This window comes from Condylostylus longicornis, unplaced genomic scaffold, assembly GCF_029603195.1.
Source record: "Condylostylus longicornis isolate FDR11 unplaced genomic scaffold, ASM2960319v2 ptg000027l, whole genome shotgun sequence".
Classification (NCBI taxonomy): domain Eukaryota; kingdom Metazoa; phylum Arthropoda; class Insecta; order Diptera; family Dolichopodidae; genus Condylostylus; species Condylostylus longicornis.
In genome coordinates this window covers 7,818,487-7,844,609 of record NW_026577996.1, presented here as the reverse complement: position 1 = coordinate 7,844,609, position 26,123 = coordinate 7,818,487, and the positions used below count along the sequence as shown (strand labels likewise).

The 26,123-nt window shown below is 23.4% G+C and overlaps 1 protein-coding gene across 3 annotated transcripts in view; it reads left to right on the top strand.

The window, feature by feature from the left end:
- Nucleotides 1–10,848: 10,848 nt before the first annotated feature.
- The window catches only part of LOC129607252 (uncharacterized), an 82,390-nt gene continuing 67,115 nt past the window's right edge, over nucleotides 10,849–26,123 (top strand). The window contains exons 1-2 of one of the 3 annotated variants that reach the window (XM_055518112.1): nucleotides 10,849–10,989; nucleotides 11,983–12,172. In XM_055518112.1, coding sequence (XP_055374087.1) covers nucleotides 12,126–12,172 — 47 coding nt within the window. In that variant the 5' untranslated portion in view covers nucleotides 10,849–10,989; nucleotides 11,983–12,125. The remainder of the gene's footprint in view (nucleotides 10,990–11,982; nucleotides 12,173–26,123) is intronic. The other 2 variants (XM_055518113.1, XM_055518114.1) reach the window with 2 other exon arrangements.

Below are 26,123 nucleotides of genomic sequence, written 5' to 3'. Positions count from 1 at the left end.
TTTTTGGTATTAAAAATTTATTATTTGGAATTATTATTAAAATTTGAAATTATCCATGTGAAAATGATTATTAGATGAAGAAAATAGAATGAAAACTTAAGAAACCTTATAAATCAGATTTGTTGAATTCGCCTTTGTCTTTGTTGTATACAGTTCTCCGTAATATAATCTTAAGGTTTCTAAAATTATATAAAGTTGATAGCAATATTCTCAATATTATGATTTCGATTAAATTTACGTTCCCGAATCAAAAAAAAAAAATTAATAAATGAGAAATATGTGAAAAATCAATTTAAATTTTAAAAGCTCAAAATAATTTCCAAAATTTCCCTTTATCACAGAAAATATTTTAAATTTGGAAAAAATATTTTACGTTTCGATTTAATTCAATTCGGATGGTTTGAGCGTTCTTTTTTCGAATTGCTTTAAAATATTTTCGAAAATTTTAGAATATCAAGAGCATTAATTTTTTATTTTCTCTCAGTTGAAGTTTTTATTTCTATAATTTGAAGTTTTAGTTTTTTCTCATTATTCTCACTCACTAAATAGCTGTTAAAGAAAATAACAGTAAAAGCTAAAAAAAAAATGTAATTTTCTATTGCTGAATGCTACAATTAATCCAAAGTACCATTGTTCTCTATCTTAGCCATAAACACTATTTTCCTAACAAAATCCTAAACAGAGAAAATTATTAAATTTTAACTGTATGGGTTTCTCATTTTATGACTTTTTTTCAGGATTTCTCTTCATTTATAAAATGTAGGTAAATTTAATGGGGAAATTATAATTAAAGAAATAAAAAATATTTGTTCCTGTCAGAAAAAATGTCATGAACAAATACAAAATTTCATCCACCACACAATTTTTTAAATATAAGAAAATTTATATTAAAAATTAATTGCATATATTTAGGCAAGGATGATTTAAGAAAAATCTTATATAAAAAATTTTTCTCTCTCTTTTATTGTATACACAGTTCCAGTGGGTACAATATGGTTTGTTTATCTAAGATAATTATAATCAGAGATAGTGTTAATTAAACATTGAATTATAAAGAATGAGTAATTATCCTTATTTATTTAATTTTGCTAAAATATTTTTATACTCGTATTGTATATAGGTAACGGGAAATATATATACAGGTATATGTATATACATAATGCTTCAATAAATTTCTCTTTATCAATTCTTTTCTTTTAAATATCCTGAAATCATATTATTTTAGCCTCATTTACTTCCTTTAAATATATCTATGTAAAAGTGTTTTCATTTGTTTTGTTATATGACACATACATACATACATGTATATAAATATTTTCTACATTATAACAGTAATTTATGTTCAAGTAAAGTCTAACAAATGATAGCATATAACACAATAATAAAGAGAAGAATGAAAAATTATCTTTTATATTCTCAATTCAAATACAAAACAAAAAAAAAAAACACAAAAACAAAAGTTCAAAAATTAATTAATTTCAATTAAAGGTAAAATAAAATTAGTATAATAATTATTAGTCATGAATAAAGTGTTAATTAAAAATGAAGAAAAAAAAATTAATTTGTAATTATTATAGAACATTAAATTTGATTAATCTTGTATATTAGATGGAAAAACAAATTGGCATATTGAATACCTTCCAAAATATTTTAATAAAATACCAATAGATGGAGCGCGTATCATCAATTTTGCCAATTTTTTTATGGCAGATTAGTAAAATTTATTTGTATTAATTGTAATTTTATAATTATTTATTAATTATTTTAAAGAAAACTGGTATAATATTGGTTTTGCATGTGTCTGCTGTTATATGGGTTTAAAATTGTTCAGATGTGAGTGCCAATTGGGACAAAGAAGAACCGATTTTTATGTGTGGAATTTGTAAAAGAAAAAAGATTACGAAAATTATATGAAAATTTCATTTTTAAATCAAAAAATGTTAGAGATCACCATTTCGGATATATACGAGTATACATGGTATATAGTGATTGAGAAAGGTATACAGCGATATATGTATATACTATTAGTATATAGAGGATCAAAAATGAGTAAACCTTTTGTTCTGGAGTGAATTCCATATCTCAAGTGTTTCTGAAATACATGGATTTAAACGAATTTTCGAGAAATTTCTATACTTGCCCATGTTTTTTGTTGCTTATTATTTCCATTGTAAAAAAGATAGAAGCTTCAATCAAACATTTTTTGAAAGAGCTAGTAAAAACTTATCCTATGAAATTTTTACCAAACTAATGTAAGAAATAAAGAGTTAGCACGCATGTCTGAAGAGCGCAAACAAAAACGAACCTTTGAGTATAGGCCAATGGGGAAGGCCACAGGCTAGGCTCCCATATTAAATAAGGAAATTTTTAGTTCTATAAAAAATTTCAATTTTTTATTCTATACATAATTTGTTCAAATTAAAGCCATCAGATAGCATTTTCATCATTGCTATACATGAATCTTAGAAATAGGGTTTTGCATCTTATTTGCCTAATTCTCTTAAGCCCAAATATAGTCTAGACATAAAAGAATAGAGTGGAAAAATGCGATACTTACTTTGTTCTTCCAAATATTTTTGAATCTCTCAATTAAAAAAACGCTCAATCAATTATTCTTCTCTGTTTGTGCTTTTGCAGCTTTTGTTCCTAAAAACAGGGGGGAAAAAATTTTTCATAAATAAATTTAAAACTCAATTTAAAGAGTAAAAGTACTCTCACATTTCTAATTTAAATTCTTACAGCATATACCGTCGTATCGTATGTGTTAGAAAAGTTAAGGTGGCATAACACAATTTACTTTTATACTTCCCTCTCATTCCGTCTTGCTTCCTTGTATACTCTTGTTCTTCCTTTCGTTTTTATTTTACATTTCACTTTTAAAAGTGATTAATTTTTATTTCTACTCAAAAAAGGTAACAACAATAACATTTTTAATACTTTTTATACCATTTCCATTCTTTTTTTTTTATTAATTTTTTATTATTTTAGAACGATCATTAAATCATAAAAGCTTAAATAATATTTTCCACCCTTGATTAAAGTTGAAAATTTTTCATTTACAGTTGCTATTCTTGTTGTTGTTTTTATCAATTTTTTTTATTATTGTTATTATTTTAAACCCTTTTTCTCTTATAAATATACGAGTTAATAATAATGGTTTAATGGAAAACTTCCGATTATGAAAATATTTAAAAAACAAAACAAAACAAAAATATTTCTAACAACTTTTAACACGCATTCAGTCACGAAATTCTAAAAACAAAATAACTACCAACTGTTGCACAACATGAAGACAACAATATAATGATGACGACAAGTCGAAATTAAATATGAAAATATGAGAGTTTTTCATATAACGGTATAATAAAAACGTGAACAAGAATATATGAGTACACTACAGGTAATAAAAATTATGCAGTTCGCTAAAATTTAAAATAATGCTCTAAATTCAATTCGTAAATTTGAGATCAAAACTGAATTCAGTTGAACTAGAACAATAGAAAATTTTTGGAATTGAAGAAGAGCTGAAGAATTCCAAAGGTTTTCAAAGCATGTATGCCAAAGAACAGCCTGTACAACCAATATAAATTAATAACGGAATTTTCAATATATGAGTGCTTGTATTTCAATTTATGTAGTGTGGTTATACATGAAGTAACAGCATGTTTATTATTTTCAGTTTAATTCAGTAAGGATTAAAATTTCATAAAGAAACAGAAGAGGCTTCATTAATACTCTGATATCATTCGATTATTTTTTCAAAATAATAATCGGTTATTACAAGTTTTAGAAAATTCTTACCAATTAATCGTCTACTGTCTGGTAACATCAGGTGGCAAAATTATTTTTGGTGATTTTATAAAAAAAATTATTCTTAAAACTTTTATTCCACAAATTATTCACAAGCAATGGTCTTATGGTGTAATTCGCCTCATGTTTATTATTTAAAATTCTCGATCGATTCAAATAAACCTAGACACTTGTGCATCATAATAATAAAACGAATATTCGAATTCTGAATTCCATGATGATATGCATAAAAGAACTGCAAGTCAATTTTGTCGAATTCGATCTTGTAAGAACAGCCGATCAGGAATCGTTCTTTCTCGCCAATGCATATAATTCGAACTGCATTCGTAAACTCTACTTAAATTATTAATAACGTTTTAGATTTAAATGTCTCGTACTGTATTTTATACACAGACATTCATTCACATGCATAAAATTATTTGTTATTTATATTGTTTGGTGTTTAACAATTCTATTAAGTTTTATCACGAAAACTCATAAAGTCAAATGTACATATACATACATATATGTAGGTATATACAAGCAGGAGTTCGAGTTCGAGGTATATACAAGAAGGAGTTCGAGGACAATAAAAATTACCTAATCACAGGTGTCTTGCTGTCATATTTTGCTATTGTTATACTTCCCTCTAATAATCTCATGTAGTTGTACGTATAGAAGTAAGTACCTACCGTAATAATGATTTTGAAATAAAATTATTTTAGGAATTTAATTTTTATATTTCCTTCTCTTTTCCTATAAGTACTTTTAATAATGAAAATATTTTCCGTTTTGATTGTTCTGCGGTTTTGTATTTAATTTCCAATATAGTCTGCTCCTTATAATTTTGGTTCTATATTATATACTTATATGATTTTTATGTTGGTACAACTTATTGTAAATTCACAAGTGTTATGTGATTGTTCACATCCTTTTTCCGCGTCTATTCGGTTTATGTACCCTTTACTGTGTTCATTTTATAGGTTATGTAAAAATTATTTTCGTATATTAAAAATGAAATTTATTAGAAAATTTTTATGACCCTTTCAAGTTCAGAGATTTGTTTTTTTTTTTTTTGGTGTTTTTATATGATTAAATAAAATTAAAAATACCAAAATTATTACAAGAAGAGGATAAATATTAAGGTGTACCTAATTTTTTTTTCAAATAGCAGAAGGTTGTCACCTTAAAACAATAATAAATTTTTGTACCAAAATTAGATTTAATGTGGGAAATTTTGAAATTATTGAGAAAATTTTTATTTACTCTCTCATATTATAAATTAATAAAATAATTTTTTTTAAAATTTATTACAAAAACAAAAGCCAATTTAAGTACACTTCCTAATTTAAGTAGGAATCTCATTCTTTCTGCTTCGTCAACGATTCTGATGTTCCAAAATTTAAATCCTATTTTAGTGACATTTCATGTAAGAGAGAGAAATGTCAAATCACTGGTTGATATACACACGAATGCCAATGGTTTAATTTGCTCGCGCTCGTCAAATTTACAATACTCTGTCATTGTTGGAGCTGTATATATTTCATATATATTTCATATACAGTTCCAACAAACTGCCCATTAACAACTTGTAGAATTTTACTTAAAATGTTTCTCTATTCAAATCATCAATTAAGCAAATTTTTGACACGCAACGCGTCCTTCTATAATAAGTAAGTATTGCTGCTTCTCATTTCCTTTTAAGTGTTGCCGTTAATATGTAATTAATATAGTGAAAATTAAATTAAAATTTTCACAGTTATAATTGATTAATTACTTTATACCTGGTTGGTTAATTATTAACTTCAAAAAATAATATTTAATTCAATTAAAATAATTGAGTATAAGATTGGGGTAACCGAGAGAATATTTATTATAAATTCTCATACAATTTCCTAATTTAACGAACTTTTAATTTATAACAGTCATATAAGAACCTAAAAAATATATTTTTATAATTATTCACATAATTACCACTATATTTTTCATCCCATCTCAATAGTGGTGTATATTGTAAATTGCAACACAAAATTAAGTTAAAACGCAATTATTAACATTAATTTTTTTATAAATTCACTCCGATTATTTAAAGAGGGATGAAAATTTTTGAATAATTTTTAAGCAAATAAATTATTTTGAGATTTTAATTGTAATCTAATTACAAAAAAAAATATGGAAAAACAATGACCCGCTTTCAACTTTTTATTAAAAAGGACATTTTGTTTTATTATACACACAATTGTATAGTGAAATTAACAAAACAAAATTACACTATATCTGGAATCCAATCACAAAAAATTTATTTTCATATTTAAGCTATGCTGTTTATAAGGGCGTCATGATATAAGTTCCATAGAATATAATATGCAAATGTCATAATATCAACAATTTTGTTTAGTAAGCTAAACAGCTTATTTAACGTCAGATATTTCCTTATTTTACAATGTTCTATTAAAATTTTAGAGCTACATTACTGCTCAAATTTTGCAGTTCTAGAATATTTGATAACCGTTCGAAATAGTACATCAGTTAGTCCAATTGCTCTTTTATATTTCTGTGAGCTTTCATAGCTTTTCTCTATTTAAATTTTGAAAAAATTCCCACATATGAAATTATTTCCTTAAATTTTAATGACCTATCTATACAGTGCCGTTGCCTAAAATTATCTCTTTATATATTTTTACATATATTTTGTATAGAGACTATAGGCGAAAATGAGAAAGAATTTATGATTTACGTATTTATGATAGCATATTCATATATTATAGCCAACGGTATTGCTAATAATTATTATCATTTTGATATCATTATCATTATAATCATTAAAAATCATGATTTTTTTAGTTCGCTGAAACAAAATTTGAACGGAAAACATAAAAGGGAATTCTTGCTTAAAGGGGAACTTTTTAAAAATATACTGATTTTTATTTTCTCTTTTATAAAAAGAGAACATTCAAGCTTATAAACAAAAAAAAAAAGAATAAAAAGCAATTTAAAAAAAAATTATAATTAATAACTGCGGGTTTTAAAAAAAAGGAAAGAGAAATATCCCTTCCATTTATAGTGGTATATATTTTCTCTTTATAAATACAAACTGAAAATCATTGTGATTTTAGATTACCATTCACAATATAATATACTTTATATAACATTTTATTGAAAATTTAAAATATAAGAAGGAACAGTTATAAATTTCCCTATTTCTTTTCTCAATTTCCCTCTTTATCTATAAATAAACTGGATGAGTTGAAATTTTCTCTTAATTATGCTCTTTTCGATAAGAGTTTGAAAAAAGATCATTCACAATTGTTTAGTTTCTACCGGTATAAATTACATAAATCATTTATAAATGAAATTTGAAAGAATAAGAAACAAAAATGATTTGATTTTGAAATAATTTTCTCATTTTCAAAATTCTTTCATTCTCTCTGTTCCGTTAAGTAAACAAAAGTGGTAAATTTCCAACTTTCAGTAAGACTTTATTTATTCACCACGAAAGCAATTCATTTTAAAACTGAAACGATTTGAAAAAACGGAATGAAGCGAAATGAATTCATTTTTTATTTAAGAATTTTTTGGTAGAATGGCAACACATAAACCAATTCTAGTCTAGAATAATTTTAACTTTAAGTTGGCCAGAATTATTAAACCACAAAATTATTTCATTTTGGTTGTGCAATGAAAACAAAAGGCGGTTTCCAGTTTTATATTTCAATTTAATCCTAAAAATTTTTCCCATTTTATTTTTTAATTTTCGCATTCTGTATAATTTTATTATTTTCATTTTATTGTGACGGTCTCAATTTTTCTTTTTTATCTCTGTCCTTTTTTTTTTTCTCTCTCTCTCTTTCTTTCATTTTTCCAACGTTGTTCTTATTGAAATTGTTGAGCCTTTTAGGCATTTTTTTATTATTATAAGAACAATCGTAAGCAGAGATAAAAAATAAAAATATAAAAATTATAAAAATTAGAACATTAAAATAAAAAAAAAAAAGAACAGGAAATTAAAAGGAATCACAAAAAGGATATATGACTCAACCAAATTAGGATAATAATTATCGTTCGTTATCGTTTTGGTCTTGACAGCCTGAATGTAATTTTGATGGGCACATTTCCGCGGAAAAAAACAACAACAACAACTTTAATATAAAAAATTTGTGTAAAAGAGATAAAAATAAAAATTTTGAATAAATTTTAAGTAACTTTAAATTGGAAAGGTTAAACGAAATAAAGAATAAGGTGGGTTTTGTGGAATTGTACTTTTATGTAAATGGAAAACATTAGCTGTATGTGTGTGTGTATAATTGTATGTTGTTATAAAAATATAAAAATTCATATGATGATATTTTAGATTTTAATTATTGCCATATTGTTTTCATGTCATAAAAATTGTAAATTAGATGGCGATTAGAATTTAATTATCATTTAAAAGTATTGAAGTTTTTATTATTAAAGCAGCCTTAAATATTCAAATTTCAAACGCACTTAGTGAGTCAAGAAGTCAAAATGTAGTCTAAAATTTAAAATAAAATTACTCACTGGTACTCAATTTTAAATTATTTTGCATGAAAAATTATTCAAAACACTCACTATAAAATTATAAATCTTATTTAGGGCCTGATCGTCTATCTCGCTATTCTACTCGGAAAGTGAGAAGAAAATGAGTAAATGCCCTATACTTGTATAATGTAATTTTTGAGTGAGAAGAATTATTTGTTTTTCGTATCTCGTTTATTTTCCAAAATGTATACAAAATTTTATTCACTTTGTTTTTGAAAGTGAGACGTTCACATTATAATTTGAGAAAAAATGCAAAAATTCAACTGAAAAAATGAGCAATCTTCTTGGAAAAGTGAGACATCCATTAGAAAATACTGAGAATTCTGATTGGAAAGTGAATAAAGAGTGAATAAAAAAGCGAGATATACGATCAGGCTTTAAGAATAAAATTTCTGATAAGAAAAAATAAATATTTTCCTTTAATAAACATAAATTTTTATTTTGTTCTACTACAAAATTGTGGTATTATTAAGTAAATAAACACAACAGCCACACCACAATATTCGAATGTAAAATAAAAATGAGAAAATTTCCCTCTGATAATAAGAGATTAATAAATTGTAATTATGAATTTAAATTAAATTCTCTCTTAATGTTTGATCATACACCAAGATCATACCGTATGATTTTGATCATATTTGTAGTCCTGTAGTATGTTTGTGGTTTTTGATCTTGAATAAAATTTTTATTTATCATTTTTTATTAATATTTTTTTTTGTTTTTTGATTTTAATTTTTATCTATTATTTACTTAATGTGTAAACATAAGAATTTTTTTTTCTAAATTATAAAATTAGTTTTACAATTTAGAAAAATTATTTATTTTTTTTTTATTTTCTTATTATTTTTCTTATTTTCTTCTTAATCTTGTTTATAATTTTATAAGTACAAAAAAAATTCTACATATTTCAATTATTTTAAAAGCAACAATAAGATTAAGTAGAAGAAAATATTTTCCATTTTGTTTTCTGTTCTTTTTCTTACATAGAAACAATTGAATAATTCAAACAAATTATATAATAATTCTATTAGCAATTCTACTATAAAATTATTAAAATTATTAAGGATGTTGTAAATAATTTTTATATTATAAATAATTTAATTTTTAAACTACACCTACTCATAGGCAACATTTTATAAATATTTTCTTAGTATAAGCACACAGGGTGAATGTAGATAGAGTAAAACCAAAACAAATTCAATATTTTTGTGGATTTTTGGGAATTTTGAAGAATATTTTCTGTTACAATTACATACGGATTATAAGGTTCACGATCTAATTGTATAGCAATTCAAATTGACCTACATTTTTATCTCATTCTCGGTAAACATTTTTTAATTAATTTTTAATTGTTATTTAAAATAAACAAAATTAATATAGAATAAATATTGGTACTGGTGATCAAATATTTATGCAAACTGTTATATAGAAATTGTCTTTTGGTTTAAATTGATGATTTTCTTACAAAAAAACAATTTCCAACTCCAACCCCATGTTACACACACATTTCATACACACATATGTACTCACATCTTAATAAACTATTTACGTAATAGTACAGATCATTCTTCCTAGGTTAAAGAAATCTTATCTCTCGTAAAATAAAAAAAAAAATTAAAAAAAAAAATTTAGATAAGACTTGATATCTAAGATTTTATTAGCAAATATAAGATTTAATTAGAATTTTTTGAGGTTAACTTAAAAACATGTGATTATTTTTACATATACAGTTATGATGCTTAAACTTTTATTTGATGTTAACCACAAATATGTCACTGACACTTCGAACCTGATATTATTGTCAATAAAAAATAAAATTTTATTAATATGAAAAATGAGGAAATAAAACTCAAAATATTTGATTAATATTATTATACAATATTGGGAAAATTTTTTATATTTTACATAATTAAAATGATTTCAATTAAAGATTACCATTTAAATATTGTTTAAATAATTTCATATTTAATTAAAGCCCCTCTACCGATTAATTAATCAAATTTATTCTATGAAATTAACAAGAATTAAACACATAATTTTTTATATAATATTTTTATAAGAAAACGGTAACACTTAAAATATTTAAAAATAAAATATTCAAATTCAACACAACACACAATATGTTTCAATTTTACAAAATTTCATATTTTCTCTTCTATTTCAAATAATTTTTTGCAAGTAAATTTTTACACTAAATTATAAACACTAAATTTTGCTCTCAAAAAATCTACAAAAAACGCAACACTCAACAACAGTATTTTCTCCGTACTCTAATCATACAAATTGTGTATAAACTGTTCAAAATCAAACATAAACAATATAGAATTAAAATATTATTATTTGTTGCCATCAATAATTGTCTTGCCACACTGTCGCAGTCATATCTAAGGCGACTACATCATTATTAAGAATAACATAACAACAAAATATTGTACTACAATTTTTATCATTTCAATTTTTGTTCTCCTCATATGATCTTAAATTTGCTGTTTAGTCAGTCATTCAGTAGATTTCTGATCGTGAACATTAAAAGAGTGTGTTGTTCGTGTATTATTATAGTGTTTAGCATAGAGTTTTAATATTAAAAAAATAAGAGAATTTATTTACGTATTATCACCGTTGTTCCGTCACTTGATAAATGTAATTTTTTTTTTAAATCTACCTTTTTATTTGATTCTTTAGGTACAATAGCACAAAAAAAAAATAACAAAAAAAAAAAAAAAAATTTTTCTGTTCTATTGATTTTAAAATCACGAGGTTTTTATTATTTTCGTTTTCACTTAAAAAAATTCTTTCAAATTTTAAATTTAAATTTATTAAAATTTGTTAATTAAAAATTAAAAGAATATTTAACAAAAATAATATTAAGAATTACTTAATTAAAATAAATTTTTATTTCTCAATTTTTTTAAAATAAAATTTAATTGTCCTGCGTAGGTACTTTTTTTTTAATTAAATCTCAATTAAATTTGAAATTTTTCATTTACGCAGGCACGTACCAAGAGTCTGACGTTAAGAATCCATGTTTGTTTATTTATTTATTTGTTTAAACACATACATACATACGTACATAATATATATAACAAATTTAATAAAATAATAATTATATGATCTTTTTCAAGGTGAATTAAATTAACAGTGATAACAAAAAAATAATAAAGCAAAACAAATAAAATAGAAAAAGAAAATTTTGAATAAAATTAGTAAATAAAGGAAAACCAAATAAAAATTAAGTAGTTTACATTTGTAATCACACACCTACATACATTTATATGCCATATAAATATAGAATATAACAGTTTACTTAAATATACGTAAACAATTACGATAGTAAAATTTGTATAAAACAGTCACGGCAAGAATTATTAATTGAAAATTAAAAATTAAAAAAAAATTTTATTATTAATTAATTTTGTTTTTTTATTATAAATTTTTGGATATTTTTAATTATTTTTGATTTTATAATAATTATATATTTAAATTTATAAATTTTAATAATATATTTTCATAATTTATAAATTTTAATAAAATCAATTGAAATTACTAAAAAAAAAATTTTAATTTATTTTTTATTTAATTTTTAAATATTTCTAATTTTGTATATTTTTTTTTTCTTTATAATTTAAATTTTAGAGAACTAATATTAATATTACAATTTTGTGTTAAAACTAAAATTAAAAAATAATATAAAAAAGAATAATATTTATTTTGCATAATATTTTTGAAATTGAAACTTTTTTGTTTCTATTCTTTTTAATTAATTTTGGAATTATTTAATGCGTGAAAGAAGAAGCAAAATGCCAAGGGGTGGTACAACAACAACGTAAGTTTTTATTTTATATTATTATTTTGTTAAATGACCTCTTCAATTTATTTTTTTTTCGTTATTTCATAGGATTTTCAATGAGTATAACAGTTTTTATAAACTGTTATACTCATGTATTTATATAGTGTTATACTCATACAATGATATATACTGTAAGGGTTTTAAAATAAATACACCCTTATTAAGCTGGATGAGAATATTTATTTTTTTTATTTGTTTTTTTAATAACCCCTTTTTTTTAGAGATTGTTTTTTTGTTTCATGCTGTTGTATGTCCATTTGAGAATTTATTTAAATTTTTAAATCAGAATATTGGATTTTATTATTCAGAATTTTAGAAAATTACTTAAAACCCTAATAATTTTTAAAGGATATACAATATAAAATTTGAATTTATGGTGACCATTGTGGCAATATTATAAAAATATTAGCGAATTAAATTTAAAGTTTGTTCGCTTGTACATTTATTTCACATCCTTATACATTGGAACATTAAGGAATAATGATGTGGAATAAGAAAATTATAGAGATTTTGTTGAATAATGTGTTTCTCATGATGAGTGAATCCAAATGGTCACACTATAGCTAAAATATTTCTAATATATGTAAAATATTTACAATGCCTTTTAATTTAACTATTTCTCAGCTCATCTTATTCAATATATAAATTATAACGTGACCATATCCAATTTACTTCAACTAACAACATTGTTAACAATTATAACTTATCTAATGTTTATGGTTTAATTACCTTATTTACCGTTGTTAGTAAAGAAAATTGTTATACACAAGAAATAAATTGAATTCAAGTCCGAAATGTAAGTTAAAAAATTGTTTCTTTACTACTTTCTTGTCAAATCTCAAAATTGTTTAACTTTGAATGTACGTCTTCTTGAATTATTACTTCATACCGTTTAAAAGCTATAAAATTATAGCAAAAGTTCAAGTCATTGTAAGTCTCAATTATTTGACAATTAATTATTTAAATAATTATGATTTTGAACTCGGACATGTTATGAGTAAAACTTTCTATGAAATTTATCAAATTCTCTATTAATAATAAAGATTTCGTTTCTCATACAAATTATGTGAAAATATCATAAACTCTTAATTAAATAAGTACCCATACTCATCTACATTAAGGTAAAAGTCTAAAAGTTAAGTGCATTTAACTAAAATGCACCTATTTTTTCGCTTCAATATATAAGTATTATATGTAGAACACCTTTTTCTTGTAAAATTTGTAAAACATTTTTAAATTTTCTTTTTGCGATTTTTAATTTTTCAGTAACCATTGTTTTCCAAAAATGTACGTATAGGCATATAAGTACATCTATTTAAAAATTTTAACGTGGGAAATTCAAAAAAAAAATAATAAATTTAATTAAGAAAGCAATAAAGGTTTTTTTTAACTTGTTATATGCATTTTAATTTAATAAATAAGCGTATATGTATGTACATAAAGATATTTACTATGCAAATGTTTTATGTTAAATATTAACAATGCAAGAGATTTTGCATTTTGAATATGCATACTTGTATGCAATCACGTATATACGTAATATTAGTTACTTCATATTGTAATACATAATATAACAAGTAAATATATGGCATGTAAAAGGGGCTTGTATTTCTATCATGCTATCATAGAATTTCACTTAAAAATGAAAGTATATTGGGAATAATACAAAATGATTTCAGAAAAAATTTATTATTTCCTTATAAGATTTGAATTTTCATATACTTGCTTAATTGAATGGATGCAAATGATAAGCGTCTTTAGGATTTGAATAGCTAAAATTTGAATAATCAATTAATCAACTTTCTATGTTAATTTTATGTATAGTTAAGCAACGAAATTCTTAAAAACAAGAGTAAAAACTCGCAATTTTTGACGAATTTCTAATCTCGTTTACATTAAGACAATTTAGAAAATTGGAGTTCGAATAATGGATAGTATCCGAGTGTGTTTTGATAAACTGAAAATTTGTTGGGAACTTTAAGAGAATTTATTAGAATTCGAACTCATTACAGAAAATATTTGCACAAAAAGTCGGGATATCGTAATTCCAACTCATTACAGGAAATATTTGCCCGAAAACTCGGGATATCGGGCAAGCATTTATATTCATTATCGAACACAACACGTATTAATGTTCATATTCTCACTATTGAAGAACTTAGTACCTAACCATTTTCAAATAATAATTAATTTTCATTTTTTAAATTGCTTGTCAATTTTATACCAAAAATATTTATAATGTTAGAAATGTGACAACAAATTATTGCTGTCAGAATCTAAAAAGGGAGACAAATAACCTTTTAAATCGCATAATTTTTTTAAATTTTTTTCTTTGTATTTCTGAAACTATAAACATTGGAAATGAAATGAAAATTTACTCAAATTGAAATATTTATAAATTCTGTGGTAATAAGTAATAATTCAAAAATTTGAATGAAATTGCAATTTATTAAATTAGAACCATTTTCTCTAGATATTTGTTATACATATTATAATTCATTGCCACTATAATCTCAAAATATAATCCGATTTTCTTGATTCATTACAAATTCCTAAAAATATTTCTTATAGTTTTAGTTTTCAAGCACCGAATATAGACACCAACTATGGTGTTATACACCCCGTATAACAGTTACATCAAAAGTAGACTTTTTTGCAAAAATTTTATTTTTATAATTAAGCAACTATTTCAAGTCGCCACAGATTTAGTTTCTGTTTTATTTTAATACAGACGAGTAAACATTGCCAAAAAAACATAAAAAAAAAATTAAGAAAATAATTTCCTTTTGTCGAACAACGTAAGGCAAAAAAAAGTGATGTGCAACGAAATAAAAATTCTAAATTTAGAATATTTTTTAAAAATAGTGAAATAAAAAAAAAAATAATAAAAATTTATAAAATTAAAACTTTCACTACAAAAACAAAAAAATGCAAACTGTCTACGAAAAAAAAAAATTCTTTTTTGGCGGCGCAAAAATTTTTCTTCAATCTTTTTGCAGTTTTGGCAACAACAACTTGGTATTAATTTTCGTAAAATGTTTTAAATATTTTTAAATTGCGGAAATTTTGATGACAAAATATTTTTAATCATTTCCATTAATATTTTGTAGGTTTTTTAATAGGAAACTATTTTTTTTTTTTGAAAATTTGGAAAATATTTCGAAAATTTGGTAATTCCCCATTATTATTTCTTGTGTTGTTGCAATTTTAGTTTTCTTATATAAATCACATTTTTATTGTCCAAATAATTTGATTCATTTGCATTGTTATAATTTGCTATAAATTTTTATGAGCTCGTTTACTCTTGATTTTATAATTGTGTTTTTAATTTTGAGAAAGTTTAATGAACCTCATTAGATGAAAGTTTTTTAATTTTTTAAAAAATTAAACCATAAAATTAGTTTAATTTACCAATTATGTAGAATTTGGTATAACAAAAGTATTTTGATTTTTACAATATTATTAAAATTAACGATTAAAGTAATCAAAAAATTACGAATATAATAAAAAATCGAATAGTTTGAGTAAAATTCATTGGTGGTGTATAACAGTTTTGTACTTCCAGAAATTAAAGGAACTAGTTTCTTCTGACGTCTGTCTGAACACATTTATTTTTAAATTTTAATTGTCTTTAAAATTTTGAAATCCTGAAAATACTTTAACTCCCACCATAGTTGTTTCAGTCATCGTCAATTGCATATCTAAATAATTTACTTGTATAAAGGAATTTTTAATTTAGCCATTTTTATAATATACAAACCCATACATACGCATATTTACTATTATTTATTGTCGAAATCCGATTCGATTAAGCGATCTCTGTATGATTATCTGTCTATCTGTACTAATGAAAGAAATTGCTTTGAACTCATATTAAATACTAGTATATATAACAGTAGTTCTCAAACACCTTTAAAAATAATTTGAATATATTTTTTATCTTACATGAGTCACGTTTAAGTACCGCAGTATTGATACGACCAACTATTTATTCCCATCATTATTTTTGCATACAAATATTTTTTTACGCCACAGCATTATTGCGAAATAATTATCATTTACCAACACACACACACTACACAGGCTTGTATTTTATCTGTATTATGCCACTATACTGTATTATCCTGGTGACTTTTTTTCCCTAAACTTTAGCAATTGTTTTTGTTATACGTATGTGCTATTTGACGAAAAAAAAAAATAAATTATGAACAATAAGGGTTCTTCAGAACACAACAGCCAACATAATAATTTAATTTTTATTTGTGAAAAATGAGGGTCGAAATTAAAATGCGCTTTTTATTTATTTTTGAATTTTTCTTATTTTGTATAAAATATTGGTAGTATTGTGATTCACTGTAGGTAAATGTAAATGAAATGTGTGTTTTGTTGATAAACGTAAAATAGGTACATACCTTTCCTGTGATGCGTAATAATTGCATTTAAATTTAACTCTATGGTATGCGAGTGCATTTGCAATATAACACTACTTATGCATTGCATAAATCATAACAATGTACTAAAGTATTTATACAGATGTATGTATATGTACTTATGCATATGTTTGTGTTATTAAATAAAGAATGAAGAGAAAAATGAGCTAAAAAATATTTGATTAAAATTTATTTTAAAGGAATCAAATGGTAGAAAATTGGAAAATTAAAAGGAAAATTAACCTTAGGCTGAAAAACAAAATTTATTTTAACTATTCAACAGGTTTTCGCTGAAATGTCGCACTTATTTACATTCAATCTGTATGAACGCACAATATGTATATATGTACAACTGGAATGGTATGTCTTTTAGTATTCTACTATGCAGGACTATACTGATATCACTGCTTAGACAATAAACTAGCCATTAATCGGAATAAAAGTCATTACTCCTTTCAACTTCTACTTTATATAGGCTCATGTATAGTTATTATAAGATAATGCTTGAAAAGTTATACGCAGATAAATTGGTGTAGATAGATAGTGCTATGGACCTAGACTATTTTCACATCAAAGTGTTATACATCTTAATATTATACAACACAAACAAAAACATTGTTTGATGCAAAAACTAAATTAAAATTATAGTTGTGTATTTTTGGACTATGATTGGACATATTAATTTTTGTGTTTTTACACTTACTGTCAATTTCAAACAATTAGAAAATCATTATAAAACTGTTATACTCATTGTTTAGTTTTTGTTTTTTTCTGGTAACACTCCGCTACTCAATTAAATCGAAAAATTGTAATCTATTACCTATAATTGATCATAATTACTTGTTTTCATAAAATAGATAATGTTAAAAAAAAAATTAGTTTCAATCGGATTGACAATAGTTTTCGAAATAAATACATATAAATATACAAAAAATTAACTGATATACATTTCATGCTTCATATATTTCAGTAAATTGCATTCTACATGTATATAACACATATTCTATACAATGAAATTATTACAATTTGTTAAACACGAAAACTGTAATTTTTGATTTGTGGGGTTGTTGGCGTATAAGCGATATAATCATTTAGTAGAATGACAACGATTTTTGACTGTTAATGTGCATATAATTTATATTATTATAAATGTAATATATATACGTATCTACACTTAACTATATACATATATATATAACAACTATTTATATACAAAATATGATAAGTACATAAATTTTCCCCAAAAAAAAATTTAAATTAATATTGTTGATTAAAGAATGACTTTGATGACAGCTAATATTTGTTATACATGCGTATGTATGTATCTTTGTACATTACGTGACATTAAATTACTTACTCCATTATAATTGCGTATTTATATAAAAACGACCACAGAGGGCAGCATTTATGATGCTTTTATTATGCATATGTACATTTGTATATCACATTAAAAGTGATAAACGTACATACATATATGCATTATATTGGTATTAATGTAATGAAAAGGAAAAACCAAAGTATTTTATTAATAATACAATAATAATAAAATGTGTGTGCAATAAAGAACAGAAGTCAAGAGAAAAAACAACAAAAATAAAATAAAAACAATTTGTTTATTCTTTTTGTTGAAATAAAATCAAAATTTATGATGGTCAATGTCATATTTTATGACAATCATTTGTTATTTACATACAAATGTGTATATACGTATATGTGCAAGTGATATATAGACACGATTATTATTGTAAGTGATAAAATTATATTTTGTTAACTGATATATCCGGTGATTTGTCGGACATAGTTCATTGTTTATGGTATTTAAGAATATTTTTTAAGTTTTCCTTTCTAAATTTTGGAATTCAAAATGCAGAAAAAATGATTAATTCATATAAGTAATATAATGATATTGGGCATTAAATAAATTTTTTTTAATTAAATTTATTATTATATGTAATTAAAATCAGAGTTTTCATAATAATTATAATGTGATATAATTTAACAGATAACAAAATTAAAAGCACTTGCACTTCAAAAAAACTTCATAAAATTTCAATGATTATTTACTATTTTTGAAGGTTTATTACGGTTTTTATTAAGTACAATTATATTATTAAAATATGCAATTTAATTAATATGAAAATTTAATGTTTGAATTCTATTTTGAAATTACTGTTATCAATATCATTTTAAATGAATCTATACCTACAGTTAGCAGATACAGTTAGTTTGTTAGTGCTTTTGGTTTCCCTGCCTGAGTAATAGTATTAAATGTGTTAAATAATTTAATAATAAAAGATATTTAAGAGCTCCTGTTATTGCATATGTTTGGCAAACTAATTGTCAAATTTTTTGCGAATTTTAAATTTACGAAAACGTTATATCATGTTTAGAAACGAATTCAAAGTCCAACTATCTTTTTCTTGAAACGTTTATTTGATGACTCGTTTAAAACTTGCCCAATTTCGACCGTAATTGAAAGATCGTTATTGAAAATGAAAAAAATTGGCCTGGCTTATTGAAGTTCGAATACTGCTCAAATGAGTAAATTTCGATCAATAAAAAATTTTTAATAATTTTTTTTATTAAAGTGGTTAATTAATTAATAAATCCATAAATATAGCTTATTATATTCCATTTATGTGTGTATTTTACCACTTTAAAAGAAAAAATTGTTAATTAACAAAATTTTACTCCTTTCACTTACTTAGATTGAATTATTACTAAATAGTTTTCTTTATAGTAGCTATGCAATACGCGTTTATTGGAACCACCTATCGGAAAATTTATAAAACATTTTAGTAGCTATATACCTAACTTGATAATAATACTATTACTGGCTGAAGCCATCAATTTAAAGTTTGTTTTCACTTTAATTCTTTACTTTTCAATATCAATTCACGTATATATACATATATATATATATATACATATTTATGTATAAAAAAATCATTTAAGGTAAATTAAAAGTAAAATGCTAAAAGAGAAGAAAAAAAAAAACAGAAAAAATAATTTTTTATTTTTAAAACTTGTGCCATTTTCTACAACTTCCATTACTTTTATATATACCCTATAGACATGGTGTACATTGCAGTATACAGACGTGTATATATATGAAAGTACAAAATAAATTTATTTGTTTTATTGAACACTTGACAATAAATCAACATATATGGCAACCTCCTATTGTAACTCTCATGAAATTTCAATCGATTTTTTTTTTTTTAATTTTAAACGTTTTTACATATAATTTCAATTTATTGTTTTATGTAGACTTTAAAAAAAAAATTTAAAGCTTCTTTCTTACATCGTGCATTGTAAATACAAAACGAAAAAGTTAAAAAATCAAAAAATAAAAAAAACAAAGCAAACAGAATTCGAATTGACTTTGAATCATTTGACATTTGACACAAAACGTAATCAATTAAATCAATAAATGCTTCTTGTTCAATAAAAAATAAAAAAAAATAAGAGTCATGGCAAAAGAAGAAAATATTGAAATATTGGAAAAAGTTAAAAATGAAAATCTTGTAATTTTTTTCCCCTTTTTTTTGTGAGCAAAAAATCATAAATCCATAAACTATTTTAATGCTTTAGAAATTAACAAATAAAAAAAGCAAAAGGGAAAAATTGAACTGTCGAAAATATTTGAAAATTTTACTTTTCTTTATAAGGCATTTTATGTAGTTACGAAAGAAACTTAGCGGTTTTCCTGCAAAAAAAAAACAATAAGTAACCGCGAAAAAATCAAAAGAGGTCAAAAACTATTATAATGGAAACGAAAATGTTTGTACATAAGTAAGTATTTCTAATGTTTCATTACTCTTTTATACGGTTTATTAAATATATTATAGTCTTCCCTATATAACTCAACAGTTCCATCAAATAATTAAATATGTGTTTATAAAATTTATTTCCAGTTGAATTATGAAAAAGTAAATGTTAAATAATGATTTTTGAAAAAAACTCAACTTTTGTAGGCTTACAAATGGACAGTGCTTTGTTTCCGTTCCATGTTTCACGTCAAATTAATTATTTCAGCTGCAATACTATTAAAATTTTAAAGTATTGTAGTTAAATTCCCTAATAAGTAACTGATTTGGTAGCTAATACTAAATAGACGCATGAATCTTATCATTATTATCAGAAAAATTAAAAAATAATGTTTCAAATTTGTTTCAGATTTATTAATTTTCTCGGTAGTATAGTGATCAGTATCACCACCATTTTGAATTTATTATATACTGAAATATATGTAGAATAAGAAGAGCTGCTGCTTTATATAAACCATTCTACATTTTCAGTATACGATTCCATTCAATATTTTCAGTCCTGCAAAACTACATTGCTATGTGACTTCTTAGCCTCCACTCTGTAAAACAGAACAAAAAAAAAATTAATTAAATCAATAATCATAGTAAAGCAAATATATTTGGCAACGTCTTCATTCATTAGTTTGTGCTAATAATCCAAATACCATACTTATCCATAATGATTTATCATATATGTATGTAAGATTTATCATATATTTTGTAAATTCTCGTGTTTCCAATTAATAATGATTACAAAATTTATTTCAAATACATACAATGATTTATTTTTCTCTCTTTTCTCTCTTTCTTTGTTTTGTTGCACTAATTCGTGCAATCAAAACACAATTAACATCGCTAATTTATAAAAAAAAAAATTTAAAATTAATTCCCATGTAAAATTTTTAATCTCCATTAGAGAAGTTCAATATATGACCTTCGTTTAATAATAAACAAATTAATCAAAAGTTTATGATTAAAGTAAGTTATGTGCAATAATATTTTTTATAAAAATTTGCAATTCTATTATTTTATTTTTATAAATAATTTTTAACAAGCTTCTTCTATTTTTTTTTCTTGTTTTGTTAAATGAATGAAAAACTGCAAATTAATGATGTTGAATTTAATAATTACATGGTGAAATTACATAAAAACTGTTAAAAAATTTGAAATTATAAACCTATTGTATAATTGACACGACAAGTCTAATTTATTTATCTGTCAAAAATTTATGTAATTATCTTTCATTTTAATTTATTTAAATTAAACTATTAAAATTTAATGTTAATCAATTTTAGAGAACGTACTAATGAAAGCTTTGCAGTCTTTTGATATTTACTCATATGCAGGAACAGACTTACTACATTCTATTATAGTTTCTGAGTAAATTATTTAGCAGAGATGATTTTAACTCTCTTTCTTTCTCTGTCTCTTCCGAAAAAGGCATTGTAAGTTTTTTAGAATTCAGATGTAAGAAAGTCCTACTTTTGGAATTAGATGACTTGCTTTCCACACAGCAACTAATCAGAAAAATTCAACTTGGAAAACCTGAGAAATATTTTTTCGTACGTTTATTCTAAAATTCCATTGAGCTCCAATGAACATTTAAATACTACATAAAATAAAAAGAAAAAATACAGTTATTATTATGAAAAAAAAGCGACTTGCTTGTAAAATCAAAACCAATCAAATTTAATTGAAAATGCTTCGAAAAAATTCATATAAACAAACTCATATAAATTTGAGTGATCAAATGAATACTCGTATTTGTATTAAAAATGTTCAACGGTGATATGAAAATCATCTTAAATTTCATCAACATGCAAATGTATAGGGAAAATAAGGTGAAGCAGGTGAAAAGAAAAAAATTTATTATTCATGGCTAATATCAACACTTGAATGAGCAGCTCATATCAAATTACACTTTTTGCTGTCATTATAGTTTTCTTGTTGAATGTTGACACTAGATGGTGTTGCTTTTATTTCATTCCCTTTTTATTTTCTTAAGAATTTTTTTTTCTTCTTTATTCTTGGTTAAAAAAATAAAAAAAATTTTAACGATACAACAAGCTTCTTATGTAAGTTCAAAAGTTTTATAAATAATTTTTTGTGATTTTTAAAAATAAATTCTATTACAATTGATGAAAGACAAAATGCAATTGTAATTTTTTTAAACGTCATCGATTTTAATATCGGTGTATTATTTTGATCTCCAGAATGTCATAATTTTTTTTATAAATTGTCATTTATAATATTTCAATTACGTCACATTAAATAAAATTTCTATTGAATAGAATCTACAACACATTTACACACTAAATTGCACTTGGCGGCCAGATAGAACATGAAGCTATTGCCGCCTAATCATTCAGACTATGTAAACCAAATTCGAAAATGAGGATAATTTTAGCTTCCTGCTTGAAAAAAAATCAACAATAGTGTTCTTGTTCATATGGAAACAATACGGCATGTCACATATCCCCGTTTACTGCCTGGATTGGTCTCTCCTCGTGTATTTTTAATTTTGAGTTTTTGCATATCCATAGATAAATAATTTTATTGATGTTATTTAACGCACACGTAGCCGTTCTTGCAAAATCAAAATTTTTATTAAACTAATCATTCTTTATACATTAAATTGTTTTTATGATAACTATATTTCCCGACAAATACAGCACAAAGGTAAATCGGCAAATTTATTATTTTCTCTGTAAATATTCAACGTTTGAGTGTAGTGAAGTGTTATAATTTGAAAAAAAAAAAATAAAATTGTTAATATAAACAAATAAATTCTTAATTTAGATATGCTGATATAATGATGATTTCTTAATAGAATATAAAAATTGGCTTTTAGGCACCTGATGATGATGAAGATTAAATATGTACGAAAAATAAAAATTTCATTGAAGAACGCACATTTTTTTATTTATTACTATATATACGTTTTAAACATTAAACTGAATCGAAATTTTAAATTGAACATAATGCATATTTAAATTAAGAATAAATAATGATTTAGAAAAGTAAATAGTTTGTAGATCACATTTAAACTGAAGTTTTTCGTAATATATATATTACGATACGATTAAATAGATTTTTGTGTATCATTTACGTTAATGTCTCTGTGACAGTAGAATCTGCTATTAATAAAGGTAACCATCTTTCGAAATATAATGTGTAAAGTATAACAGTTAGGTATAACAGTTAACAGTCACGTATAACAGTTTCATAAGTATAACAGATTAAAAATGTTCCTTATCACACAGTTAGGTGGAATAGTTATTAATTATGTATAACAGTCAGCAGTTTAGTATAACAGTTAAACAGGTATAACAGATTGAAATTTTTTTTTAATTCTTATATTATACTTTCAATTTAAGAAAAAATTTTCGCACAATTAAGGTAAATGCATTCATTAAAGTTTTGACTATGGGCATTAATAAATAAATTAATTTATAAGTACAAGTAATTGAGAACAACGGATTTACATTAACATTGGAAATTTTACAATGTAAATTCCAAATTTATGAACATGCATAATAAACATTAAGCAAAAAGTATGTACAATTTAATTTTCGGTTTAATATTCATAAACTATAGAATTTAATTAATCATTTTGAAGAAGAAATAAAATTCCAATCATCTTTCATGTTTTTTTTTTTTACAAAATAACTTGTAAGATAAAAATTAAAATTTTATGCTCCTTTAATTTTATTTCTGCAACAAAATTGCTAAATCTTAAAAAAAATACTATAATTATAACTTTCTTTTCATAAAATATTTTTAACGGTTACTTTACGGTATCTACATAATGTGTATATAAGTTTTAAAATTGCAACTTAATTATGCTTTCATGCTAAAACATAGATAATTATAAAGGTAAATTTAACGATAATCGATTATTAGCCAACATTAAATTTTGAAATATTTTAGCAAAAAAAAAATATTTTTGTAGTCCAAACATGCACTAACTCAATATTGAATAATTAATTACTTATATATACATTTATAACTGTAATAATAACACTCATTTTTTGTTAATTAACATTTTGCATAATTTTTTTTTTATCATAGTTTCTTAAAAGATAAACAAAATTATTGCATAAACTAAATGAAAATTAAATTTCAAGTATATTCCGCCATATTTAAATAATAAGGGAACAGAAGCAATACATGTCATTCGTATTAGTTATTTTAATTTGAAAGCCGAAAATCATCTCTCAAAAATTTGCGAAGGAGGCGTCATAAAGCAATATGAGATTTTGTCAACAGATACTTCTCGTAATTAGACTTTAATTGCAATATTACAAAACTTGTTCTTCTAGAAGAAAATTTTTATCTATTGCCACCCCTCCTCCACCATCGATTGTTGTGTCTTTAAAAATCCCGAATAGGTCAGCACGAAAATTTATTGTGAATTCTGCAAATGCCGAACAACTTTTACAAACAAAACCAAATACAGCTATTTTAAAATTCAATAAAAAATCTCTTTTCCATCATTATTTTAATCACGTTTTTAAATTTCGTTTAAAACAAAAATTATTTTCCGAAAAAAAACACTTTGTATTGAAAAAATCTTAATAACTTTCAAAATTATCGTTATATCACTATAAAATATTTATATTAGCTAATAAATAAAAGTATAAGTATAGAAAGTTTTTCATAGTTAAAAAAAATAATAATTTTTATTTAGAAAATTTTTAAATTTCAAAAGAAAAACAAAAAAACTCAACAATGAAAACTTTTCCTTTCATTTTTAATTTTCTTTTTCCACTCATAAATTTATTTCTTATCATAAATCAATAGAAATATTGATGGCATACGATTCTTATATGTGTACAGTTATATTTTTTCAATTCTCACATAATGGCAACACTTATATTAATGTTATAAGTAGTAAGTACTCTGATCGATCGTTTTTTTTTTTCATTTTCTTTTCAAGTTTTTTTTGTTTTTTGAAAAACTTTAATAATACCTTCACCTTTCTAAGTAAATTTATAGAAAAAATAAATTTTTCCTTTAAAATCACATATGTGTTATACTCGTATAATGCATAAATGATTGCCTCCAACTTACGTACATTTCCCATTAATAAAATTTTATTTATTTTTTGTTTATTGCTGCATATTTTTTTTTTTGTCTGTGTTACCAGAATGGCAGGTTAAAGTTGGATAAATTTCTCTTTATTATTTACTCATTTCGTACAATATATACTTATATGTATAATAGAATGTATAATAGATTATTGAAGTATTCAACATTTACTTACCAAAATCATAACCACAAAAAAAAAAAAAATATGTTGATTTTAAAAGAAAAGCGCAAAAAAATAAATGAAAATCAAAAAAAAAAAATTTCTTTCAGTGTAAATTAGAAAATTGCATTTATTTTGCGTTGAACTACCAACAAAACCACACATAATGTGTATAACATATTGTATATATTTTGTATATTGTGTGAGTTTCCATATAAACACTAAGGTTTGAGTATGTATTGAAGAATGCATCGTACAATTTTTAAATGTGAAAATTTTCTTCGTTTTTCACTTTATCGTGCAGTATGCGGGAGAAATTATTTTCATTTTTTTTTTTTCTTTTCATTTCTAAAATGGTAAAAATGCTGTTGCACATCGAAAGTGCACTTGATGTTTAAACAATTTAAATGTTAAAATGAAAATTTTTATCTTGAATA